This window comes from Crassostrea angulata, chromosome 4 (assembly GCF_025612915.1).
Source record: "Crassostrea angulata isolate pt1a10 chromosome 4, ASM2561291v2, whole genome shotgun sequence".
Classification (NCBI taxonomy): Eukaryota; Metazoa; Mollusca; class Bivalvia; order Ostreida; family Ostreidae; genus Magallana; species Magallana angulata.
Genome location: NC_069114.1, coordinates 18,010,723 through 18,022,500, shown reverse-complemented (window position 1 = coordinate 18,022,500; position 11,778 = coordinate 18,010,723). Strand labels below are relative to the sequence as shown.

Below are 11,778 nucleotides of genomic sequence, written 5' to 3'. Positions count from 1 at the left end.
TTAGATTACAGATTGAAAACGTATCATATGATGCAGATATCACAAACCGTATCGATGTTGCAAAGGATATGGAAATATCACCAATTGTGTTCGAATTCTAAACATTTTTATTAGAACTTCTAGTCTTTTCGTATTTGCTGGGGATTTTATTTTTCCAACGCAGTATGTTTTTGTTTGTGAATGTTGCTTTTCACAGTTGCATGAACAATCTGAAAGGATATTAAACATGTTTTCATACACTGGAATTTTTTTTTCTCATTCAGATGAATTCGAAACTTGTTTAGTTTACTTTGCCATGCAGTTTACACTGACATAATCAGAATCAGAATCGTGAAACGTTATGCGCCATTGTTTTGAGATGACATTCTTCGATTTCAATAGAGTGAAGAGCGGTGTGTTTCCAGATGATTGATAGAAAGTTTTCCTCTCCCGGACACGGATAGATTTACACAGAACCTTACACAAAAATAACCAAACAAAAAAAACCCCCACCAAATCGATGAAGAGAGGAAAGTGTTAAAACCTCGCCCCTAGTCGCCAACCTTTTATATCCTTCTCTTTTTATGGTTTAGTAGGTTGTTGCGTTTTAACATAAAAATAAATTTTATTCGCATTACCGTTTTCCTCCGTGTGAGATCGCCCTCAATAAAAATAAATTTCCGTATTCCACAATGGTTTCATCTTCTCTCGCGTCTCGTACTGTTCCGTCGCAGAATCCCAACCAGTGAAAATTCAGTTAACGGTTCAAGCGATTACGTTTCTATGAACTTACAGCAATATGAAATATTTATGTCGTGTCGTGGAAATTAGGAGATTGCTTTTAGTTGAGTTATCAACTCGTCCACGCTTGATATCCTATTTCAGAAACAATTACTGTACAAAAAGAATAAAAACGATCGAATCCTATGGAATCGAGTCTGTGCGATATTTCAACGCGCGCTCAAAACCTGACGCTGCGTTGAGGTAAAGAAAACCCCCCTACTCGGATGTTCCTGGATATCACTTTATCCGTGGAATTTTTTATTCTCCTCGCGTGTTCATGCGACACACCGAATTCCAATTAACGAGACCGATCAGAGAAAATGTTTTGATTAATATAGACTAAAAGCTCATTGCATTGCCTGTGTGATCTAGGGGGAGATCGCGGTTGTATTGATCGCTCCTTGACTATACCTGTCGCGATGCCTTTTGAACGTGTGCATCATTTTTCAGATGAAATAGTGGTTTCTTTCGATGATCATTCAGAAAACTTATATCCCCTTTTCAATCATTGACACCGTTCCGCATTCGATCACTGCAGCCTGGGTTCTTTTAATGTCCGTCGTAAAACGCTGTCATCGAAAAAAAGCGACAGATAATCACAACCAGTGACTATTATTGGAATTCGGAACACTTTGTGTACTTGCTCTTCCTTGAATATGAAGGCTGAACACAGCAAGATTTTTGTTTATGTTGTGACCTTCTTCACAATGGTTACGTGTTCCATTTGCAACAGCAAGATCATACGAGATATCGGGAACCTATATTCCTACAGGAACGGAAACGTTAAAGGATTTTTGATCATGTTTCCAAACACCAGGCTTCACCCTGTGGACAGGGTTCTTGGACTGACCTACGCGACTCCACGAAATCCTTTCGGAAGGCCCGAAAAGTTTCTCAATAGAACTTCGGATGTTAAGAAACACATCAGCGAGTCTCCTCTGTGCTACCAGCGAGATGGTAATCTAATCTTCAAAGTTAAAGACATGTGCTGGAAGAGAGCAACCAATCTGAACAGGCTGGGGCTTCTCCAAAAGAATGAGATGACCGAATCGTGTCTTTCCCTCAGCATAGTCGTCCCAACCAAGAAGAAAGGTAAGAGATAGTTGCATTTCACAACAAATGCCATTCATTCACAACATTTTATATACTGCGGAATCATTAGATTTCGTAGTTGCTCAATTTTCGTGGAATTCGTGGGTACCTCTTATCCACGAATTAACATTCTCAACGAATTAATAAACTAAGACAATTAAGTCATATTTCCTTTTGTAGGTATACGAGAATACACGAAATTATGTCCCCACGAACCTGTAAAATTTAAGCAATCCACGAAAATTGGCCCCTACGAATTTTAATGATTCCACAAATGAAGATAATATATGGTAAGGTATTATTGATAATTTATTAAACTCTACATCAGTATATAATCTGGAAGATTGAAATTCATTTGTATAGAGCAACATCATGTTTTAACCCTCTCAGTTTCATCAGATTTCTTTATAAACATCCAAAATTTTGCAAAAATCACTGCAAAACATGATTGTATGTTCATAGTGGAAAAATAGCTAAATTGACTTTCAAATACATATAAACATGTGTAAGTTTTAAGGAGACGATACAGTACACTTTACTGTAGCAAGGCATTCATTGTGAAAAATATCTCAAAATGAACCATTTATTTCGAATTGCACGACCTTAAAGCCTGTCTCACACAGAACACACGGCTTATACGGTTGGCCACCCGTGTAAACCGTACATACAACCGTACCAACCGTGGCCTTATCCGACTTACACTCGGGCCATTCGAGTGTATCCGTGAAAGCCGTGTATGATTTTTTAAACTTTTAAAAAACTGGCACGGGTGCCATGTCCGTGTATGATCATATTAGCGATCGTACAAGACCGTGTGAGACTGTACGAGACCGTATATACAACCGTACGATTCACACGAGTGTACACACGGTTTTATACGACCAATACGGTTTCATACGATCGCCATACGACCAATACGGTTCAAGTACGAATTATACATGGTCAAGTACGACCAGACACGGTCTCTACATCTGCATGTACAAAGCTCGTGTATGATCATACAGCACTCGAACACAACAGAAAACACAACTACCTGCTGACACCTTGAAACAACAGAGTACTTGCTACATAATGCCTCCAAAGACGAAGAAGGTCCCCAAAAGAATCCCCACCATGGAAGATTTTCCCAGAGAGAATACAAAAAGGGCCACCAAGACCCTTCTGTTGAGTCATTCTCTTGTCCAAACTTGCCTCCTTCTTCTTCTCCTTCTAATGGCTTGTTCTTGTCTCCCCTCGCGCCTTCTGGCCAAAATAATCTCAATGTCTATCAGTGTTATCCTGATTTCTAATTCCCTTATTCTGTCATCTCTGTTGAAAATTCGAAAATTTATGAAGCCAAGCCATCAAAACGAGTCAATTTATATCAAAACATACACAAATGTGTGATAATTCGAGCATAACTCGAACAAAAGTCGATGGGACAGTATGTAAACCCTGTAAATGTCCAGTTAATCGAGTAAAAGTCGTGTGCAATTGTATTAGGCCGTAACAGACCGTACTAGACCGTACTTGGAACCGTACAACAATCGTATGAAAATCGTTTGCAAATCGTGTTCAAATCGTGACAAACCTTGCTTGACCGAGTATATCCGTGCTTTGTTCGTACATACTCGTGCTACATTCGAGTCTAAATCGTACCAACTCATCCCGAGGCACGGTTGGAGCTCAATACTCGTACCAGTCAACCCGTGTATAACCGAGTGTACCGTATTGGAACCGTGTGCCCAACCGTGTTCTGTGTGAGACAGGCTTTAACTACGGTGATCATAAACTCGATCGACATATCGTGTATATGTAGTCTAACCATGAGAAAAAAGATTTTAGATCCCGTTTAATTTAAACCAAAAGACTACATTTCATAGGCACATAGCATCGTTTTTGAAAGGTGGACTAGCCTTGGTCAAAAAACCTTGACATTGAAAAAAAGGAGAATTCTCGAAATCGTGAAAATCTTTAATCGTGTGTGTGTGTGTGTGTGTGTGTGTGGGGGGGGGGGGGGGGGGCTTCAATTTCACTGTTGATTACATTACATGTATTATATCTTAAATTTATTACATATTCCCCAAAACGGAGGGGGGGGGGGGACAACTCCATGATAATTTTTAAAATTCTTTATACACAGCAATGTCTGTAAATTTTAAAACCAAAAAAAAAAATCACCCGCCCCCCTTAGCCTGATGCTATGTGCCTATTTCAACGTTTGCAATTGTATGTACATGTATATAATGTCGTCAAAGGTGTTGCTTGAAAAAAAAACCCACATATGATTGCTTTGTTTGACTCCCATGTAAACGAAAATATTAATTATGTATCATGTCGTCAACGGGTGTTGATTTGAAAAGTGCATTCACTTTGAAATATATATGCTCCGTTTGATCTTTCGATCTAGCTACCCGATATTAAACGCACAAGCACTTTCAGACATTAAAAGCATGGGTACACATAGGCTATACTCTTAATTAATCTATATCTGATGTACGAAGTATCCTGGCACAAGCCATTGCGTTATAATCAACAAATGACTTGTAAGTACAGTATAACAGTTACAATAATAGTTCCAAGTTCTCGACGGCAGGTCATCAAGAGCTACTCACGTGTACTGCATTACAACACAAATACGACACCGTGCAAGGGATCAGGGCTCGAAAACAATCAACTAAATTGATAACAGATTTTCAATTCCATATTCATCCCCATATTGACATTGCAGGAATGCATCGCACTTGAAATCAATTTTATTACAAGCTTGTTGAACCTTTTCATCAGACGGGTCATTAGTGCTCTTTAAGCCAGCCCACTCTTTCAAAGGAATCGGTCATTAAGGTTTTTACTGCATAAAACCTAAAATAAAATGAGGGAACATAGAGCGCTTCATTGAGAGGATTTTGAAGAACAATAGTCTTGTTTTTTAAGCCTTAATTTCCCCAATCAGGGTTTTTGTTTACAATTAGCGTGGCCTGTCGACACATTAAAGAAGATCGATGCGGCAACATGAATTTTACTTTACTGGATAATTCACCGAGTGATAAAAACCCTAGAAAGGAAAATGGTGCGCGTCAAAGGGACGTGTTGGACCGTCATTATGTTCACCCTCTGTCACGTCAATTTGTAGGGGTGTGCGGTAATTTGAAGTTACTGCACTAGGCTAGTGGTTGCATGTGAAAAATGTCAAATGTTTTACCGATGGGCTTGCATGCAAAATGCATTGCAGCCACAAGCAGTAGTAATTCTTGCTTGAAGCTAGTTCTATCTATCTATCTATCTATCTATCTATCTATCTATCTATCTATCTATCTACATATTTATCCTTCCGTTTTGTTTTCAGTTTAATCTATACCCTTAACTAATTGCAGCAGATCTAAATGTTGACTGTTGTTACCCTCGAGATTTAACTTTTAGATCTATGTTTTAATATTTAATCATATTCTGCCTTTTCTGTACTGTTTTATAATCAAATCAATATGATACTACAACTAATTCAAGTTTATACATAGAAGTTTCTCGTGTTCTATCAAATATCGAGTAGCCTGAATAATCTTCTGGAAGAATTCGTCGGTTTAAAAAGACATATTTAGATAAATGAAAATGGGTTTTTTTTGCAAATGTTTTAATAAATTTACAAAACTGACGACACAGAAATTCTGATTTCGGCAGGGTTTTTTTTCAATTTTTGTGAAAATAGTAGGTACTTAAAAGTTTTGAGATCCCGGTATATATTTTAGTTAACCAACTATGCTAGGTAAAAAAATCATTATACATTATAAACAAATCGTAAATAGTATTTAAGGTGATATTTACTGTAATAGAAATAACGTCTTAGACAGACACTTAAATACCAAAGAGCAATTGATGGGCAAGGTGTATGCCAAGCATCTAGAATAAACGTTACTAGTTTGAGAGTTTCGATGGACAACCCAATCCTTGATCCATGCATTTTAGCTCGAACGAGAATTGAAAAACGTACAGTGATACTGAAGGTATCGTATGGCCACAGTTTGTTACCATGACGATCATTTGGTGGTCATTGTTCATAAAGGTTCGAATCCCTTCATGTACAAGCTCTCGCTACATGTCCATGGCAATTTGGCTGAAAAAAATTTCTTCGACGCTTCAACCAACAATCAAACAAATACTCAAACAGAATCTTAAATATTAGTACAGTCCATTATTTCTGTGCATACTTTTTCGTTTATGACTTTTTCTCTTATATCTTTATTAACTTGTATGATATCATAATTCCTTTTAGGACCTTTTACCTTGAGGTGGACTATGACAGTACTATTATGCATTAGTTACATGTACCGCGGTGTGTATAGGAAGAATAATCTATATTGCATGTGATTAGATTGATTGGTCGTATTGAGCCTCAATCGGGAATTTATCACTCATATGGAGATATCGCCAATTGCAATGACTCAGTGTTTAAGCACATTTTTTGCACTCTATGCGCAAAGATAGGGTTCTTTATCGTGCAAACAGCTACATCGACATTGGGATCTTTACTGTATATAAGGTCTGCCAAAAAGAGCAGTTATACTGTCGAAGGCAAGTGTTGCATCGCAATGTCCTGGCCGGGAATCTAACCAACTGCTTACCGCTTATACATGTAAAATGGAAACAGACGAATCAATATACATTGTAATCATGCAATCCTTTCCTCTAAGACCAGAATACATGTCACTGTATCAGTGAAGTTGAATTTTAAGAGTCTCTTTTAGCAGTTCACAAAGTACATGCATGCAGTGCGTTTTGCATAAACATGAAAAATGTATCAAATCTCACTTTCATGTTGTTTACAAATTGATGGATATAGATGTAAAGAGTCACGCTAATGTCTCTTATGTCATCTTTGTGTCTGGTCTATCAAAGATGGCGATAAGTCGATCCTTCAGGGGTTTTTTTTTGTCATTTTATTGAGAAAATAAATCATATTCTTTGAAAAACAAACTTCTGAAAAATCATCAATATTTAATTGCCAAAAAAGATAGCGCAAAGGTTGCAAATAAGATACCAAACTATACACAATTATGGCTCTTTGAAAAATAATCTATATATGTAATAATTAATGATGTCAATTTAAAGCGTTTCAGTAATCGAGAATTGTAATAAAAAATAGTTTACTTCAAGAACATGTTTTGACTGTTATCTTTTACTCAATGGAAAAAGGGGAGTGCCTTTTGAACAGTGTAAATAAATTATCGAGTTTGTTTCGCTTTGAGTTTGTTTCGCTTTGATCCTAACATCCTCTTATAAATATTGAATGTCTGAAGTATGTTCATTCAGAGTATACAACATATAGTCAGCATGCTATGTGATCTGTTGTTTGAATGGAGAAACTGCTTGTTCATTCTGCCACCACCGAGTCATTTTGCAGCATGCACAATTTTGGTTCTCACAAAAAGTTAAAGCAAATGTGTGTTAGTTTAAGGTGTTTCAAAGATACGTGGACAAATTCACTGGTCATATCAGTATGAATGCAATTTATTGAATATATTAAACAAATTATGCTACAGTTTTATGTACATTAAAAGTGGCGGGTTGAACAAAAACAAAACTTCGTGTGTTTAGAACGTACAGTGTACATTTGCAAAATACATGTTTGCACAACGATAAAAGTCCAAATCTGTTTAGTCTTTCATAGTGGATACAAATATTGGCGAAAGTTCGAAAATGGGATTTATTTACTCTTTCTGTTTGAACTGGTTTTCGTTTCTACTTTAAACAAAATAACACATATATGGAACTTGATTCAAATAATTATCCATTAAAAACAATTACCATGTTCGAAGGGAGTTTGACACGATTTGTGATGGAAATTTTATTTCTAATTTGTATAATTATAAAAATGGTTTTAAATTACTTGTGAATGATTGACCAAAAAATCAAGTTACAAGCGAGACACAGAGGAAAGAAGGGGTTGTTATGTTAACAAGCTCGGGCCTTGTATTTGTGTACAAATAACGTATAGTAAAGATAGTACCATTTCTTTGGCCCAAAAAAATTGTGGCAAACAAGATAGACTGATTCAATGTGTTCATAAGCTATTTTTTTATCAACAACAAAAAGCAGCAATTGATTGAAACTTAATATACCAATACAATACACATGTAAACAACAACGAGCTTTGTGTACAAACCAAAGACTTTTAAGGGGGGTGTGCGGCCATCTTGTACATTTGAGTATAAGAATGAAACCATTTCTTGTACTGGCTTGTTTCTGTCCGAAACTGACAAAACAGTTGCCAAAAGATACAAAAGCAATAAATATGAAGTCCTACATGTCATTTTGTTTGAAACGTATGCATACAAGTACAGGACAATGCATTTTTAATCATTAAAACAGCTGCTGAACTGCGCAGCAAGAGACTTAAAATCTGAAAAGGTAGGAAGACCTGGGGGTTCATTGGTATCCTCTCTACAACCATTTGTTGAGAAAAAGGTCTAAGCTTGCTTATTTAAGTTGTAACAGATATGTTCGACAGCTGTTTTAATGATTAAAAATGCATTTATTGCTTTTATATATTTTGGCAACAGTTTTGGTCAGTTTCGGACAGAAACAAGCCAGTTTAAGACATGTTTTCATTCTTATCCTCAAATGTACAATATGACCGCATATCCCCCTTAAATCCTCCTATAACTCTCTTTTATCTCGATATTTGAATTTCAAATTTTGACTTAACTTAAAAACATCCATATTGACCATTTTAGACATTAAAAATGGAGTAATTATTTTGAAAAATTTGAACTCGTGTCTTAGTCCTTTAAAAAACCTTACGGTACTGTAATGTTCTCTTGAGTACATGTACGTTTACCAACGATAAAGAAACGGAAACGAATAAAATTATGAACAAAGGAAAATTAAATTTTGTAACAAAAGGTACTGTCTCTTAAACAAAAGTAAAATATAAATTTCAAAGTATATATTTTTAAACAATATGTAAGAAAATATAATTAATGACTGACCCGATTATTAGCAAATTGGTATATAATGAAAATCGATCTTGATTATTTTTCGTGTCATTGAACTAGATATAAAAAGTACATTTTTTTGTAAAACAGATATAAAGGTACTAATACTTTATATTAAAGACATTTCAGCCCCCCACGGCTCAGCACCTTAAAATGGGCCGTGAAAAGTGCAAAAAATGTTCCATTGTATTGCTTGACATTCTCGTGTTTCTTGTTCAGTACCAATCAGGGACTTGAATTAGTATAACAATGGTTCACTAATTGTATAAAAAAAGAAACGTATTTGCATACGCATGGAATCTGTTTATTAGGTAAATGCCGAAGGAACCCTGGGGTAGCGTTTATTCAGTCGTATAATCTTTCCTACTGGTTATCCCGGTAAATTTTTTTCCATGGTCACAGATCCATTAAAAGAAATTAGAACTGTATATTTTATTTATTACCTAGGCATATACTTTAAACTAACTTTTTTTTCGCGATTCACCAGTGAAAAACTACTTCGCGGTGACATAATTTCGCGGCAGAGCTGATGATGGTGCTTACCTTCCCCTCCCCCCCTTTTTTCTCAACACATTGGTGTTCTTTCGCTACATATACGTAGTACTCATAAACTGCCTCCGTAAACAATTTATGCATGATAGAAATTCTTTGATGTTTTTTTTTTCCCTTCTCTTTCTTTTGGTTTGAATAAGACAAATGGCTTGTGATCAAGAACATTGCTATTCACACTACGCATCTGTGTATGACATAATCAAGATTAAATATTTCATGAGCCTTGTTTTATGGCTTTCTTGCTATCTTAGGAAAGATGGTTTCCGATATGTCTTCATTAGGGATACGCACCAGTTACAATTGATCCAAATTACGATATTTGTACATGTAATTTGTTGAAAAGCCCTTTTCCACATTTTATAGACCTTTTTCTCGTGGATGCAACAGAAATAAAACCTTCACCGTCTTTTCAGAATATTTTTTTTCAAAGTTTAGATACATTGTGTATAATTTTGGGTTTAAAGCACAATTTTTAATACAAACTCAATTACAACACAAAAAACTTCATTTATTACATGGAAGAAAGGAACTCGCAAACTCTTATAAATATAAAAATTTTCAAAAAGTGTTATTAACAATAACACGATTACGAATTAAATTATCTGTGAATCTGTATAAACAGTGAGTTGTGATGGTTGGAAATGTCATACAGTAATGTACCTTATAAGTATCAACTGAGAAAGGTTCATGAAAATCTGAGATGGTGTGTGCCAATGATGCTACAGTAATATTTTTGGTCTTTACAGAGAATTGACATTGAAAGATCTCGTGTTCTGAGTGACCATGATTTAACTCATTACTCTGGACAAGGAAATTCATTTCTTAACTGTTGACATAAAATAAGAAATCATTAATTTTTTTAATATCATGCGAAGAAACAGGATTTGCAGTTTTTTCTCTTCTTCCAGAAATAAAACTTTGATAGTGTGCCCTATTTGAAGCCACGCAAACGTGTCTTCTATACGTGTTTAGTTATATTAAAATGCAAACTTGTTATGATGCCAAATTTTTCTAATTGAACGAACAAGGAACATTAAAAGTTTTCGATAGGTTGTGTATAAAGCTCATGTAGTTAATTAATGGCCATTTAAAAAATAAGACTTTTTATAGGATCGTAAGTTCTATTATAAGATATAATTATAACATTTTGCGGTGAAATTTTCAACGATCTAATATACTTATTCCATCAAGTCTATCCAATTAGTTTTTTAATTGAAAAAAATTCTTTAAACGTAATTAATGAATACAAATTTCCACTTAAGGAATATGCATCGGCAAATTTTAAGTAAATTATTGACTCTTATATTACAAAATGATGTTGTACTGTGACCATAATGTATTCAGCGGCAGTCTATATCAGCTTCACCCAACGCTAAGAGAGTTACCGTCCTTGCTTTATCGTGAAATATTTTCTCAAATCAGCAGAAAATTACTTGATTATTATAGATATCATAATGGATAAGAAGTATTTAAGTCTAATAGGCAAAAAGTGCAATTTTGGATGAAAATTTACATTTTCAAAAATTTGATTAAGTTAAGATGAACAAAAGCTCCAGGCGGATTCGAACTCATGATCTGCGGTTCAGCAGCCCAATACTTTACCACTGAGCTACGATGATATACAACCTCATCGAACGATATAAACAGTTTAATAAAACATTTAAATCGCCTTCTTGTGACGTAGCGTCTTAAAAAGTATAAGTGTAGGTGTAGTGAAGTACCTTAACGAAAAGTTTTTGGATTCTTTCTTTTATACCGACTTAATTAATCATTAAAATCGCTTTATTTAAAATCTAAAATTTAAAAATTACAGGAACTTATTCGACGAGAAATATGTGGGATTAGTAGGGTTCTTTTTTTTTTTAAATCTTTTTTTCTCAATATCTTGTGACATAAGGTGTGACTAGTTCATTCTAATTTTTTTACATACTCAAAACTGCCTTCGTAAGCAATTTATGCGTGATATAAATTCCTAGATTGTTTTACTTTTATTTCTTTTGAACTGAATTACATGTAGACAAATGGCTTGTGATCAAAAGCATTGCTTTTCACAGTATGGTATTGTGTATTACATAATCAAGATTAAATATTTCATGAGACCTGTTTTATTGCTTTCGTAGGAAAGATGGCTTCCGATATGTCCTCATTAAGGATATGCATCAGTTACAATTGATCTGAAATGGCGTATTTGTAATTTGCTGAAAAAGTATTTTATTCATTCTTTTTTTTTCTAGACGCTACAAAAAATAGAAAATTTTCCCTGTATTATCTACTGTACGTCTGTTATGCATTCTTTCATGTTCTTGCACAGCTAGAGTTTAAAATGATCGACATTGTTTACCGATTTTTTTAGCATTTAATTTTTTTTCAAATTAAAGTTAAAATTCATTGTATATATTTTAAA

The 11,778-nt window shown here is 34.9% G+C and overlaps 1 protein-coding gene across 1 annotated transcript in view; it reads left to right on the top strand.

Annotated features, from left to right (window-relative positions):
- Positions 1–764: 764 nt before the first annotated feature.
- Positions 765–11,778, top strand: part of LOC128180132 (neuroligin-4, X-linked-like) — a 47,072-nt gene continuing 36,058 nt past the window's right edge. The window contains exon 1 of the mRNA XM_052848009.1: positions 765–1,854. Within this exon, the coding sequence (XP_052703969.1) occupies positions 1,419–1,854 (436 nt within the window). The 5' untranslated portion in view covers positions 765–1,418. The remainder of the gene's footprint in view (positions 1,855–11,778) is intronic.